Below are 16,153 nucleotides of genomic sequence, written 5' to 3' on the forward strand. Positions count from 1 at the left end.
CACAGCTACAGCTGCCGATTCACTGGGGAGGGGCAGAGACACTAGTCCCGCCCAACGAAGGCCGGCCTTTCCCCGCCCCGGCTCACCTCCTCACCTTCAGTCCGCGCAGGAAGCACTCTACGCTGGTGGGGCTCGGAGACGTCCTCGCTCCTCGCTGGAGGCGCCTGTCGCGAAGGGGGCACAGGAGACGATCGCGGCGAACTTGCTCTCGCCTCGCGACACGCGGAGTCTGTCGCAATTCACCACCGGGGGGCGGGGAGGCACACGAAATTGGCCACAGTCTCTTGAGGGTAATGAGGCACTTGCTGGGCGGGCGCTGTAGGCGCAAGGTCACCGCTCAAGTAGTTGACTGGAACGCCAGTCAGAATCAACGCCAATGACCTTTGCTACTATACTGCCTGGGCTTCCAGCCACCTCAGGGGTCAACAGGGCAGGTGTCAATCTGGTGTCAAGTCTGGAATCTCCTTCTTCTTCTTAAGGTCAATTCTGGTTCAATCTCTTTCTTCATCTAAAATGGCCGCCAGGGACTGGACCTTATATAGTTTGAGTTTGAGTTTGAGTTTTAAAAGTTTTATATAGCGCTCTTTCACCGGCGGTTTCATGGCGCTGTAACTGGCAGATCTCCACAAGGGACAAGGGGTGGAGGACAGGGGAAAGGAACTACATGAAGATTTTACTGAAAAAATAAGCTTTAAGTTTCTTACGAAACTGGGAATATGAGGTAAGGGATCTGAGCTCCAAGGGTAATGAATTCCAGAGAGCTGGGGCAAGGGTCGCAAATTTTGACCCCCCCCCACTTTTTCCGACGAAACCGGGGAACTGTCAGCAGAAATTTGGAAGAGGATCGGAGCTCCCTGGCTGGAAGGTAAGGGACAATCTCTGAGGAAATGAAGGCAGGGGCCGTGCCCAGTCGAGCCTGGTAGGTGATGGTCGCAAGCTTGAACTGGACACGTTCCAGAACCGGGAGCCAGTGTAAGGTTTTCTAGGAGGGGAGTGACATGTGAGGATTTTGGAAGGTTAAAGACCAACCGAGCCGCCTGGTTTTGAATCATCTGCAACCGCCTGAGACTATATGCAGGTATGCCTGCATATAGGGCGTTGCCATAATCCAGGCGGGAGATGACCATCGCAAGGATGATCAGCTTCAAGGCCTCGAAGGTGAAAAATCGAGAGACCTTGCGGATGGTGCGGAGAGAAAGAAAAGAAGAAGAAACCACAGAGCTGACCTGGGAGTGAAGGGTGAGGTGAGAGTTGAGTTTGATGCCTAAAGTTTTGACCGAGGTAGAGGGGACCGGAGGGAGACCAAGGGAGGGGGGCCAAAAAAGTGAAGACCAGGGACTGGACGAACCACCCGTCAACACCAGCTCGGTCTTGTCGGGGTTGAGTTTCAGGTGGTTGAAATCCATCCAGTCCCGGATAAAAATCATAGTGGACTGGAAATTAGAAATAGAGGCAGAAGATGAAGAGAGGTTGAAAACAAGTTGGAGATCCTCCGCATAGTTATATACGGTGACCTCCATTTGTTCTAAAGAAAAAATAAGGGGAGAAATATAAAGGTTAAACAGAAGAGGTGAGAGGGAGGAACCTTGGGGGACCCCGCACTGAACCTTCCGGAAGTCCGCAGAGAAGTCACCCAGGCGAACCGCCTGGGTGCGGTCCCTCAGGAAGGAGGACAACCATACCAGGGCCGTACCCCCGATCCCCGCCGCCCCGACACGGGAGAGTAAGATGGTGTGATCCACCGTGTCAAAGGCGGCAGAGAGATCGAGGAGGACTAATGCCTGGAATTGATTGGTGTCCCTCCCCTCCCTGAGGTTGTCGAGGACCGAAAGGACTACGGACTCCGTAGAGTGTGCGGGGCGAAAGCCAGCCTGACGGGAAGCCAATACCCCATTCTCTTCGACGAATGCCCTGAGGCGCTGGCACGAGCCAGAAGGTTCTAGAACCTTCTCTGGCTATGCCAATGACATTGCACTTTTGAGGTGTATTTAGGACCTAGCAGCCACCATACTGTGGTTCTAGAGCAGCCATTTTGTGTACCTGAGGGAAATAAAGGAATTCCTGTCAGGAATGCGCGCCAAACAAAAGGGCGCCAAAACCTCCAAAGGCCAATGTTCATGGAGGCTCCAATGGGAGTCACTCTCATGAGGAAAAAGGATGACCACCATTTTAGGGTCATTCATACACGTTGCCAATCCCAGTCTATAATGCCACAGGTTTCGCCAGGTGCCTTGTAAATAGGTGCCAAAAACTTGGTGAGCAACTGGGCGTCAAGGAACATCTAGCCCCATGAAACAGCACATAAAAAGTCCTGGTAGACAAAGAAAAGCGACAAATTTTGGGAGGTACAGGGGAACAAAAAAAATCATAGTGGTGAGGGGACTCTCAGAAGCAGACGGGTCTAACAGGCAGTATAAGTCGAAGCATAATATTCTGCAAAGGTTTGAGCAATCTCCAAGGGGGCACAGTGGGTGCATCCCTTTGCCGTGGACTATTTCTGGTATAACTGTGCTCAGTAATGGTCAGGACGCTAGCCAATACAGCAGCTTCCCATTCTTGTCTCCTCAACTGTAGGCACAGGCCGTTAAGGCCGGCTAAATCTGCTTGCGATGTTCAAAATTATAGACGACTCCAATACAATTTTTTAATGGCATTGCATGCTCGTACCCCTACACCTGTCAGCTTCCTTTGATACTATTGCCCACAACATCCTCTTCCATGCTTTACAAAAACAGATAGGGCTTTCAGTGTACAGCACTTATTGGTTCGATTCCCGCCTCTCTAACAGGACCCAGAGCATCTATCCACACAAAGCTGTCCGCTTAGGTGTACATTAATTTTCCATCCTTGCTTTCGTACTGTACAAATTGTACATTTAACCTTTTCGGAAATATTTGTCTCAACATATGCATATGCAAACTCCTTAGCCATTTGCATGTCCCGCAACTTCGATATAAGTTACAGATACAATTGACCCTGAGGGATAAGGGTGGTGCCTTGGGACAGAGGGCACTCTCGAAGCTTGCACACAATAGAATTTCTTTGATAAAAAAACATTTGTTACATCTTCTGAGTTGGTGCCTATGGTAGGCGTATTGGTCCCTATGTCCGGCTTTTGTGTTTATATTAATTATGCATTACCTACCTCAAAGCCATCCTCCACTCGTCAGCTAGGCTGGTCACAGGCCCGCGAAACAGTGACCAAATAACACCTGCCCTCTGATCTCTAAAAGCTAACACTATGGAAGTTAACACTCAATACATTCATTTATATCCATTTATGAAGGTTTGCATCTAAATTCCTCTCTCTAACTCACTCAAAAACTAGAACTGTCTGAAAACACACATGTCCGAAAGAAGCTCAAACTCTTTCTCTCAACGCATAGCAATTCAAAAAGCCTTCACCCTCAAATGCCCTTTCTCGGGGAATGCCTCTACAATATGAAATGTGCTTCCCAAGGATACATGACCTATCCCTTACTCCCAATTTTCAAACTCGAGCTTAAATTTCATTTATTGAATCTTGTCAAATTCATTTATCAATTGGTTTTAATTAAAAAAAAAGTCTCATTTCACCATGCAATTTCATAACAAGACCTACATCGCCCTTTCTTCTGTTTTCTAATGTACAATGCCAATTACCGTTGTGTGAACTGGCCATGGTACAGAGTGCTGTCACACTTACAGGATCAAGCAGACCTATAATAAGAGCTATAAATAAATACATTCACGTATTGCCTGTGGGTTCAAAAAAGTGCAAATCCCAAGAACTCACAGCAACGATGAGTCGTTATCTGAATCTCTGCTTAAAATGTGAGCACTGAAGGAATGTCGTTGAAAGGAACAGAGGTCTGTCTTGCCAACATGAACGACTCGCCATAAAAGTGGGAAAGATAACTCGTGTTGAATGCTCTCCTGTGTATTGCAAGAAATGACCACAAAGGAAAACAATTATTGCAGGAGTTCTACCTATCTCCTCAACAAAGCACTCGTACCAACCAAACCTAACTCACTCAAGATATAGTTTCTCTGTTAAGAATATAATTCTTTGATCGCACATTGACAGGCAGAAGTTTAAAAGGGCTCATCTGCTGCTTTCAAATCTACTTTGTCGGTGTTCTCATATGTTGCCATGTCCTATGTGTGGAACGTTGGTGAGAGTGTGAGTCAGTTGGTGGATGGGCTGAGCAGCAGGCAGGTTGCTCCTGGTGGGGCTCTGCTTTACATCTTAACAATTAATCCTGAATAAACCTACTTAAGCAATCAACATGGAACCGTATCATCATTCATTCACTACAGTAACCTTTGCCTCCAGATAGTAGAGATGACAAGGCAACATCATCGAAAGCTGCAAAGTCCATTTTAACAAACAGATCAACTATTTCGTAACGTTTCAGGATAATAACTTCAGAAAACACATTTCTAGTTAACAGAATTGCTTTAAAGAAATTAGAACTCGCTAAGAACCGGACTATCGACTTGTTAAATTCTGTTGTACATTAGCAAACCTTACATTTTTATGGCTATTAATAATACTGAACCCGGGACAAAATGCTCATTTGAAGCGCAAGGAATCTAGAATCACAAATATGCATAAATGAGAAGCCACACTAGCTGTCAATGCACAAAGTGCAATCGCCTCCTCAGGCTGATGATGCAGGATTTTCCCAGGACAGATAGTTAGTATCCTTTTAGTCTATTCCATAAAATAATATTATTTGTACTACAGACAAGACATTACCTTCCTCTGAAGCGTCAAGCTGATCCCGAGTTACTGAGTCCACAACAAGCTCGAACACATCATGTACTATAACTGGCTTGACAGCTTCATTCACTAATGAGTATGCAACTCAATGTAATTCGAGTGGCTAATTGATGAAATAAACATAGACGACGGACTAAATACATGCCTGTAAATTCGGGAAGTATTCAGAGCAACTTTCATAACGGGGAATAAAGAAGACGTGTAACCAGTGCGATCTTCCAATACTTACCGCCCTTGATGAATCAGTAGATTACAAAAGTGAATAAATATTAGGCTATCAAGTGGTTTTTTTTTTATAAAAGCGAGATCGTTGACACCACAAAACGTTATTCTTTTATTTTTGTAATTCACATAGCAGCAAATACCAATTTCACTCTTTGTTTTATTTTGTGGAGCAGATTTTCTCTAAACATTCGTAGGACTGAGGACATTTACCTTATTTTTTTATGTCGTTTCAATAAAATATACACAATTCACACCGTCCAAGATGGTGTTAACATTCAAATAAGTAAGAGGCAACACTTTCAGCACTGGTCCCTCTTTTGTGTCCATTCTTGTTCCAAAGAGTCGATTTCAATTGAGAAGGCTGTTATGAAATAACAATATGTCCAACAGCGAGACCGGCGAATAAGTTGTTTCTTGTGTGTTAAGGAACCTATGCTTTCACCTCATCTGCTCAGTGTTTGTACGGTGTGTTTAAACAACACATCGACCAGAAACGTAGCCTGGTTCTAAGATGTCTGCTTCTGTGATAGGCTACTAAATACATTTTCTGACAGCTGCACGCCTGTGTCTGAACTACAATAGGGTTTTCGCGGCTGGACTTGAGTCGTGAAGAAAACAATGGTGATTCTAGGGCAGTGCACGGTGAGAGGAAGCCCTTCGGTACTACCCGCCGGCTTCTGGGCTGCTGTTGACGTGTGGGTGCAGAAGCCACAAGTGGTGAACAGGAGGCTATGCGGATCCCAAAGCCATCAGGATGCAGATAGCGACCGCTGGTTGGCCTCGGTAAAGAATGACTTCTGCGATTCGGGGGGCTGCGAGGAGGACGTGGAAATTCTTCGCAGTATTGCTGATCAGGGGGATCTTGCGGAGGTGCTGCCGAGGATCCTTATCCCAAAGGCAAACCCACACTACTCTTCAGTGCCCAGCAGTGAGCTGGTAATTAAAGGTATCTTGTATAAAGCATGCACGTGTCCTGCTTTGTTTTTTTTTTTTTTTTGCAGTTAGTGCTTTTTACGACATTTGTAAATTTAAATGTTTTGAATAACACCAAAGTGATACCGTAGCAGTATGTCCTTCACTTTTGCATGCGAGATCAACCCATAGGTCTGTAGTTTTTCACATTAAAACAAGCATTTGCAATGCAATAGGTCTCGCATTTGCGAGATTTGGAGCTATTGGCATTATAAATAACACTGCTTTTTATTTATGTGTTGAAAAACCTGCAATAATATAATAATAAAAAGCATTGTCATTTCCAATGCCAACAGGTCAAAGTTTTGAAAATGCGAGACCTATTAAATCGCATATGCTTGTTATGTGTATTGGTAGCAAAGAAAGAGGTGCTCGTGTTATTGTGAAAGCGGGCACCCGTGTTGTTATTCTTAAAGCGGGTGCCGTGCTGAAAAAGTAAAGCGCGGCGCCCAGGGGCGGAACGTAGAGCTTTCTCCGACGAACCTACTACTCCTTCCGTGTGACCCTTACTAGGTTATATCCCAATAAAAGTTTTGCTAGCCTGACACCGGTCAGAACTGGTCGCTCCTCTCGCAGCTCGCCCCAGCCATTTGTGCCAGCGACCTGCAACCTGCCCTGCGATCTGTGCCAGCGACCCGCATTATTATTATTATTATTATTATTAAAAGGCTCTTCTATAGCGCATGGCTACTCGGAAGCATCCCAGCGCTTAGGATCCCAGCATTGTGCCCTGCATCCTGCCCTGCCTTCCGTGCCAGCGACCCACATTGTGCCCTACCATAGTGCCTGATATCGTTGCCTGCATTAACATCTATTGTGCCAGCTGATTGTGCCTGCCTGCGACTGTATTTTATATTGTGCCAGCTGATTGTGCCTGCGATTGTCTGTCTTGTGCCCACGACCTCCCAGCATTGTTGTTGTGCCTTAGCCCGTCCACGCCGCCGCTGCTTCCCTGCAGCCCCACCCCTGCTCCCTCCAGCTCCTACTGACCATCCTACCCCGCCCCCCGCCTCCCAGCTGACCCTCCCTCCCACAAACATACCTTAAGCAGATAGCGCAAGACTAGGAGCTGTGTCCAGCCTGACTCCGGTCAGAACTGGTCGCTCCTCTCGCAGCTCGCCCCAGCCCTTTGTGCCAGCGACCTGCATCCTGCCCTGCCATCTGTGCCAGCGACCCGCATTGTGCCCTGCATCCTGCCCTGCCTTCCGTGCCAGCGACCCGCATTGTGCCCTACCATAGTGCCTGGTATCGTTGCCTGCATTAACATCTATTGTGCCAGCTGATTGTGCCTGCCTGCGACCGTATTTTATATTGTGCCAGCTGATTGTGCCTGCGATTGTCTGTCTTGTGCCCACGACCTCCCAGCATTGTTGTTGTGCCTTAGCCCGTCCACGCCGCCGCTGCTCCCCTGCAGCCCGACCCACGCTCACTCCAGCTCCTACTGACCATCCTACCCCGCCCCCCGGCTCCTACTGACCATCCTACCCCGCCCCCCAGCTGACCCTCCCTCCCACAAACATACCTTAAGCAGATAGCGCGAGACTAGGAGCTGTGTCCAGCCTGACTCCGGTCAGAACTGGTCGCTCCTCTCGCAGCTCTCCCCAGCCATTTGTGCCAGCGACCTGCATCATGCCCTGCCATCTGTGCCAGCGACCCGCATTGTGCCCTGCATCCTGCCCTGCCTTCCGTGCCAGCAACCCGCATTGTGCCCTACCATAGTGCCTGGTATCGTTGCCTGCATTAATATCTATTGTGCCAGCTGATTGTGCCTGCCTGCGACCGTATTTTATATTGTGCCAGCTGATTGTGCCTGCGATTGTCTGTCTTGTGCCCACGACCTCCCAGCATTGTTGTTGTGCCTTAGCCCGTCCACGCCGCTGCTGCTCCCCTGCAGCCCCACCCCCGCTCCCTCCAGCTCCTACTGACCATACTACCCCGCCCCCCAGCTGACCCTCCCTCGCTCCGCCCCCCTCCACTATCCATTTATGACAGATGCCTTTGCGCGCAGCGTTCACGCGCAGCGGTCGCGCCCATTGCTCGCCGAAGGTGCGCCAAAGGCAAGCCCGTCTACGCCCGGACCGCGCCCAGTGCCAGACCCCTGGCCCCCCCGATTCCCATTCGACCCGCATTACTTATGACGCCGCAACCCTCTCAGCCCTTAACCCCAGCCGACTCCCAAACTGCCACCAAGCCGCCCCAGGACACACCCATGGACCCTTCAACTGCCTCTCCTGCAAATTCGACTGCATCAAGACCCACACCAAATCCGCAAACTCCAAACAGAGATCCGCCACTAACCACCTAAAGTGCATCCTAATCAACACCCGCTCAGTCCACAGACACTCCATTGAACTTTGGAACCTACTCGACACTACATCGCCGGACGTCGCCTTGCTCACAGAAACATGGATGAACGCCTCATCAGCGCTCGACATCGCCATAGCCATCCCGGACGGCTACAAGATCATCCGAAAGGACCGCACCAACCAAACAGGAGGAGGCATCGCCATCGTCCATAAGAACACCATCCGCATCACGACCAGCTCCGATGACCACCTCGCTTCCGGCGAACACCTCCACTTCCAGATTCACACCGACCACAAAACCACACTCAGAGGCACCCTCATCTACAGACCACCAGGACCCCGCACACAATTCAGCGAAGACATTGCTGACTTCATCAGCCCACATGCCCTCCCTTCCGAGAATTACATTCTACTGGGAGACCTCAACTTCCACCTTGAAAAGAGAAACGACAACAACACCACCACCCTTCTGGATAACTTGGCCAATCTAGGACTCAAATGACTTGTAGACACCCCCACCCACTACGCCGGACACACGCTCGACCCTATCTTCACCTCCAGCAAACACATCTCCTTCGATCACACCACAGCTCTCCATTGGACGGACCACAGCTGCGTTCACTTCAACTACAAAAAGTCCACGACCCACAACCCCCCACAACCTATTCCGCTAAGAAATTGGAACAAAATGACCACCGAACACCTCTTCACATCGCTTCAACAAAACCCCCCTGCCAAATCATCGGACCCAAACCAAACAGCAACTAACCTCACCCAATGGATCACCCATAGCGGCGACGAACTTGCACCCTTGAAAAACCGAATTATCAAGCAAGGCAGCAAAAAAGCCCCCTGGTTCAACGATGACCTCAAGAATTCCAAGAAGTCCTGCCGCACTCTCGAGAAAACCTGGAGAAAAAACCCAACCTCTGATAACCTAGCCACCTTCAAGAACGCCACCCGCAAACACCACCAACTAATCCGATCCACCAAGAAATCAGCATTCAAGGATCGATTGCACAACAATGCCCAAAACAGCAAGGAACTATTCAACATCGTCAAAGAATTTACTAACCCCACCGCCGGCACCAACGACATTTCTCCCTCCCAAGACCTCTGCGACTCTCTATCCTCATTCTTCCACAACAAAATCGCCGAAATACATAACAGCTTTGAAAACCAGTCCGTAGACTCGTCCACTCCACCCATTTCCGAACCAACACCGCCCTCTAACAACCTTAACGCCTGGAATGCAATCACCACTGAAGACACCATCCGCCTGATGAACTCCATCCACTCAGGAACGCCAACCGACCCATGTCCTCACCACATTTTCAACAAAGCAGGCTCCATCATCGCACCCCATCTCCGAGACGTCATCAACTGCTTCCTCAACTCCGCTACCTTTCCGGAAATCTGGACACATGCCGAACTCAGCGCCCTTCTGAAGAAACCCACGGCAGACCCCTCCGAACTTAAGAACTACCGCCCCATCTCACTCCTCCCATTCCCCGCCAAAGTCATTGAGAAAGCCGTCAACAGTCAGCTCGCAGCCTTCCTCGAATCCAACAAATCCCTTGATCCCTCACAATCCGGCTTCCGAGCCAAACACAGCACCGAAACCGCCCTCATCGCAGCAACAGACGACATCCGAACGCTACTGGACAACGGAGAAACAGTTGCCCTCATCTTACTTGACCTCTCCGCAGCCTTCGACACAGTCTGCCACAGCACCCTCATACAACGACTCAGCAACGTCGGAATACATGGAAAAGCACTGGAATGGATCATATCGTTCCTTGCCGGAAGAACCCAGAGAGTCCGCCTCCCCCCTTCAAATCAGAGGCCACCGAAGTCATCTGCGGCGTACCTCAAGGATCATCACTCAGTCCCACCCTCTTCAACGTATACATGAGTCCCCTAGCATCCATCGCGCGCCAACACAACCTCAACATCATCTCCTACGCAGACGACACCCAGCTGATCCTCTCCCTTACCAAAGACCCGAACACCGCCAAAACCAACCTACACGAAGGAATGAAAGAAGTAGCCGAGTGGATGAAGAACAGCCGCTTAAAACTGAACTCGGACAAAACGGAAGTCCTCATCTTAGGCTCATCCCCCTCGGCCTGGGATGACTCCTGGTGGCCACCAGCCCTGGGAACCGCACCCACTCCAACGGATCACGCACGCAACCTGGGCTTCATCCTGGACTCCTCCCTCTCGATGACCAGACAAGCCAATGCCGTCTCATCATCCTGCTTCAACATCCTACGCATGCTCAAAAAAGTCTTCCGCTGGATCCCCACTGAAACAAGAAAGACGGTCACCCATGAACTGGTCACCAGCCGACTGGATTACGGAAACACCCTCTACGCCGGAACCACAGCCAAACTACAGAAAAAACTTCAACGCATCCATAACGCATCAGCCAGACTCATACTGGACATCCCTCGCCATGCTCACATCTCCGACCACCTGAAAGATCTCCACTGGCTCCCTATCAACAAAAGAATAACGTTCCGTCTCCTCACCCACGCACACAAAGCCCTCTATGACCTAGGACCCGAATGCCTCAACACGAGAGTGTCCTTCTACACCCCCACCCGCCAACTACGATCATCCAATAAAGCCCTCGCTGCAATTCCGCGCATCCACAGTTCCACCATGGGAGGAAGATCCTTCTCCTACTTAGCGGCTAAGACCTGGAACTCTCTCCCCACCCACCTCCGCCTTACTCAGAACCACCTCTCCTTCAGAAAGCAACTAAAAACCTGGATATTCGATAAGTAAATGCACCCGCCTCCCCAAGCGCCTTGAGACCCTCTGGGTGAGTAGTGCGCTATATACATTTCTGAACTTTAACTTGAACTATCATTCATTCAATTATTCATACAGAAAACCCTAATTAGCGCTTCCAGTTCTGCCTAACCATGCACTAAGTTTCTTCGAGCCACTGACCTCACTGCGAGGTGGATTCTCCTCACCACCCGCTATTCTGCCCCCGGGGATTCCAGACAAACATATAACAATCACTAACGTTGTGTTAATACATAGATCAATATAACAGCATTTCACCAAAAATATTTCAAAAACATTTAATAATATTTCAAAGCAATTTTGCATTTGATCGATTCTTTTAGCAGCAAATAACATTTTAGCAGCAATTATTTTTTACACAGTTATCAGCAATTAACCTACCTACCTATCTTAACTAGTCCTTAACCATCATTCTGCTATCAGAAAATTACTGATAGAGCGCGCAGGTCACCCGACTATTTTGTTACCAAATATGCACACTTAGGCCCATAATTTATTTATTACACTTATTTAATCGGGTAACCTAACTCTACTACCAGTAACCCTGTTCCTTTCCATTTATTTCCAATGTACCTGACTTACCAATCCTCGTCTCAGGTACCTAAGATCCCAATGGATCAAGGAACTAGCTGTAAAGATAAGCAGTCATCACAATACAATATAAAATAAAAAATGTTTGCACTCTTTATAATCACCACAGACTCAGGAAGTTTTGAAAACCTTTATCTAATCATCATCATCATCATCATCATCATATGTCATGAGCAAAAGATTAACACAAATAAGACTATCTATAACTAGAATTAGAAATATCGTATAGCTATGAATAAGGCAGACAATATTATTCATTTAGGAATCGGAAAATAAAGGGAATGTGAAAATAAGGAACATGCTAATTTAGATCAACAGACTTTCACAACTTCACAAAAGGCAGGTAAAGAAAGGGAACATGCTAAATCAAAGTAGACTTTCGTTATTCACTAACTGTTAAAAGGAAATGAAACTTATGCAATTAGATTTATCCAGCTGTGCTTATTTTCTATAGGGAGGGTAAGAATGGAACATAAACTATAAAAGAAAACGATTTAGCATTTGGCTAAAGGTAGGTAGAAAAGTGGAACATGCTAATAGACAATTAATGCATGAAAATCTCATTTATAAAGGGACAGGGGAGAAAAAGGAACGTATATGAAATTATGCTTTGCAATATTCGAGAATTAGAAATGCAAATATAGATAAGCAATCACCCACACAGACTTTATATTTACCTAGGATAGAGTGAAGACCAACCCTGGCCACGGGTCAGTTTGGAAAAGACGGGAAAGGACCCTCAAGGATTTAGATGCCAGTAGGCGAGCAGGTACAGCTCATGGACAGTCAGGACAGGCTAACCCCAGAATTTGGATCAGGACCGGGTTCACCAAAGGGTACAACCAACACCCGCAGCTTCGGTTGCAACGCCTGCGCTACTCCCCCTCTGCAAGGAATCTGCCAATAACCCCGATTGGGTTCTCGAACCTCCCAGCAAAGTGCTTCGCCAGCACTTTAAGTCTGCATAAACCCCAAATGGGTTTTTCGAACCTCCCAACAGAGTGCTTCGCAGCTCTCTGAGTTCAGTCACCTATAAAGTGCGTTGGGTCAGTGACAGGTCAGCTATTCGGACAAGTTGGACAATTTCTCTAGCTAAACCTACGCTAGTTATACTGTTTTTCGGGTCAGTGTACCACCCCCCAATGTTGCAAGTGTAAGAAACCCCAAATTCTGATTGGACAAAGGAGGAGGTTAGGTCATCACACCACCTAAAATTTAGACTTTCTCAGGCTTAACATTCAATCTTGGTACCCACCCCTTATTCTCTGAGTTCCGATGACATATGTTTTCACCTAACAATGGTGAATATTATTTTCATATAAAATTGTTACAAATGTATTACAGCTTGGCTTCTTCGACTAGGTTAGAGCTGTCTTCCCAGGCACATCTTGGTTTGGGTTACCATCTGGCTTCTGTCCAAAGGTCATTTTCTGTGGAGACTCGCAGATCTCGCGCAGACTCAGATTCAAGCAAGCCACGTTAGAACAGGCCAAGTTTCGAAGTGTTATATGAAATGGAAAAGAATAGTTTTAATACATAGAATAAATGATTTCACTGTATACCATGAGTTGCTATATTATTCCCATTACTTTATAATAACTAAAGCATTAAGTATTAGGCAGAACAAACAGTTTTGCGAAAGCTGCAATGCAAGCTCTGAGCATGTGAGAACACAGAACGGCCATATCAGCTGTATTGCGCATGAGCAACAAATTCCCACCAGAACTGCGAGTACGTCTCGTCACATGGGTATGACCGACGCATGCGCAGTCTACATTCCCGCGTAGCAGCAGCCATTTTAATTGCAAGCGTATTAGGTTTAGTAAATACATAGGCAAGCGTCACTGGGACACCCCCGTGTAGTGAAAAAATGTGTAATATTAGTAAAAAAATCATGTTTATTACTTTATTAACATTATTTGAGGTTCTTGATACAAGCAAGTCGCTTAACGTGCGAATCCTTGCTCCATCAATGTCATTAACATATGAAGGTAAGCCCAATTATTTGATTTAATTGTGGGCCATAGCCTTCCTCTCTATATGTGACCGTTCAACCATACTGGTTAAATCTTTATATCGCGCGCTCACCTTGTGCCTCTTTTAAAATCAAATGGCGCATGCAGTCATACCTGTGTACAGTCCAGCGAGGCTTCAGTGCATCTTCTGTGACGTCGGCTGGTCTCTTCGACGTCAGTTACGATGAGGAGTGTCTGCCCGGCATAACCAGTCATGCATCATTTGCTCACCGCTGATGCAGTTCGATGCAGCAGAATATCGCAAGTACTCTCGTTGGTTTCAACGTCTCTCTCGTTTATTTGATCGTTTCTTGAAGTGGCATTTTCCTTTTTGTGGTCCACTCCCTGAGAGTCGAAAAGCTCTGTGTTCACCGACTGTTCTCAATCAACCTTGCACCGTGACACTTGTCTAGTGTCAGCTGTCTACATTAATGGAGAAAATTACCATTTATTATGCTTCAAATGGATTAAACAGTAATTTAAACAATACTGTGACATGTTGGCAATTGGCAAGTATTAGGAAGTGCACTACAGTCTTTATTGCAAGTCATGTGTTATATATACACACTGTGTTTTACACTATTCTATAATTTTGCTCATGCGGTAATTGGTGTTTTGCTTACCTGGTTTGTTTTAGATTTGGCCTATCTAGATATTTTGGGACACTAAGTTTTATCTTTTCTTGTAGGGTAGGTGCTGGTCTCCATACATTGGTTATTTCTTCAGTGTGGGTGTGCGCACACCTTTTCAGTGTTCCTACCCTACACGTTTTTTTTCTGTTGTGCCTAATATTAATGTTACTCTTGCATCCCCCTTTACTTATGTTTATTTAGCAGTGCGAGTTGTTTTTATTCTCTTGCTCCTGTAGTTTTCATACATTAGTTTGTGATGTGCAAATGGTTTTTTACCTATACTTGTGTGCCCTTGTGCCTTTGAGCGATGAGTTATTGTTAGAACTGGGGGTCTCTAGTTGGCAAAGGTAGGTACCACTGTCCAAATAGGGACCCTTGCTTCTAGTCAGGGCAAGGAGATAACCCTCTTAGATAACCCCTGCTCGCCCTCTAGGTAGCTTGGCCTGAGCAGTCTAGGCTAACCAGAGGCAATGCGTAAAGTATTTGTACCAACACTCACAGTAACACAGTGAAAACACCACAAACTGATTCCACAACAGTTTAGGAAAATAAAGATATTTATTCTAAACTACACAAGACCAAAACGACAAAAATCCAACATACACAGTTCAAGAATATGGTTTCAAAAGAGTTCTTCAGGTTGTAATCAAAGTGCTTTAAGTTGCGTTAAAATAATCCACAGATGCGTGAAAAGTTCACAGTTGCGTCACGTTAGTACCTTTTAGATGCAACAAAGTTCCCCAAGCAGGAAGCTGGTGCGGTGGAAACAAGCGATGCGTTACTCCTGAGACCCTGGGGAGGCGATGCGACAGCCCCGCTGCAGCAGCGGGCGAGTTGCGACGAATCCGGTCTGTATGGGGAGGAAGGCCGCTTGCGTGGATTCCGGTGCGTAGGTTCCGTAGGAAGTCTGTTCTCGCAAAGGCACGATGCAATGATCTCGTAGGGGCTGCGACGATCTCCGGTGCGACGATGCGCGGTCCAGCGGTGATCCTCTCTCTCGCAGCTCCTTGATGCGATGGTTCTGCGACGATGCTCGCAGCGACGTGATGCGGTCCGCAAGCAAGCGGTGCGGTGATCTCACCCAGCGACGACAGGCTCTGCGACGACACTCGCAGCGATGTTCGATTCTCCCGCACCGGTCTGGTGCGTCCCGCAAACGAGGGATGCGACGGCTCTGGCAGCGGCGTCAGGCGCTGCGCCGGTCTCGACCTTCGTAGCGGCTGGAAACTTCTCGCACTGTCGGGGATGCGCTCCGCAAGCGAGCGATGCGACACTTTTCAGATTCAAAAGTCTCTCAAGCTTGGTTTCAAGCTTCCCAGCTCAGGTTCAACTTCCAGAGGCCCCACAACTGGATCAAGCACTCTAGGAAGGACAGAACTCTCTCAGCAGAGTTCAGGGAAACTGGGGGTGAAGTCCTTTTGTTCCTGGGACTTCAAAAACAGGGAGCCAGCTCTACTCAGGCCCTTGGAGATTCCTTCAAGACAGGGGACACAGCTCACAGCAAAGTCCTTCCCCTCTCCTTGGCAGCAAAGCAACAGCAGGTCAGTCCAGCAGAGCAACAGCAGGACAGTCTTCCTTCTTCAGAGTCAGCTTTCTCCTTGGCAGAGGTTCTTTCTTGATTCCAGGATGATCTAATTTTCTGTTGTCAGGGGTCCTGTACTTATACCCCTAAAGTCTTTGTTCTCTCTGTGCATGTGGGCCCTGAGCCCGGTCTGAACCAGTTCTGGGTGGATCCTGAGCACTTTGTTTTGCTGGCTGCATCTTTCCTTTTTGATGGCCAGGGTCCTCGGCCGCCCAGCAGGAGGTGGAGCCAGCATTGTGGCAGGC

The 16,153-nt window shown here is 47.6% G+C and overlaps 2 protein-coding genes across 3 annotated transcripts in view; one reads left to right on the plus strand and one right to left on the minus strand.

Moving 5' to 3' along the window:
• ACOX3 (acyl-CoA oxidase 3, pristanoyl) overlaps window positions 1-4,877 on the minus strand; it is a 474,351-nt gene extending 469,474 nt beyond the window's left edge. Inside the window, exon 1 of the mRNA XM_086964140.1 lies at window positions 4,742-4,877. The gene's annotated coding sequence lies outside the window, so the exon portion shown is untranslated. The remainder of the gene's footprint in view (window positions 1-4,741) is intronic.
• Window positions 4,878-5,316: 439 nt separating this feature from the next.
• TRMT44 (tRNA methyltransferase 44 homolog) overlaps window positions 5,317-16,153 on the plus strand; it is a 224,774-nt gene continuing 213,937 nt past the window's right edge. The window contains exon 1 of one of the 2 annotated variants that reach the window (XM_086964141.1): window positions 5,317-5,936. In XM_086964141.1, coding sequence (XP_086820267.1) covers window positions 5,609-5,936 — 328 coding nt within the window. In that variant the 5' untranslated portion in view covers window positions 5,317-5,608. The remainder of the gene's footprint in view (window positions 5,937-16,153) is intronic. The other variant, XM_086964142.1, reaches the window with a different exon arrangement.

This window comes from Lissotriton vulgaris, chromosome 3_2, assembly GCF_964263255.1.
Source record: "Lissotriton vulgaris chromosome 3_2, aLisVul1.2, whole genome shotgun sequence".
NCBI lineage: Eukaryota > Metazoa > Chordata > Amphibia > Caudata > Salamandridae > Lissotriton > Lissotriton vulgaris.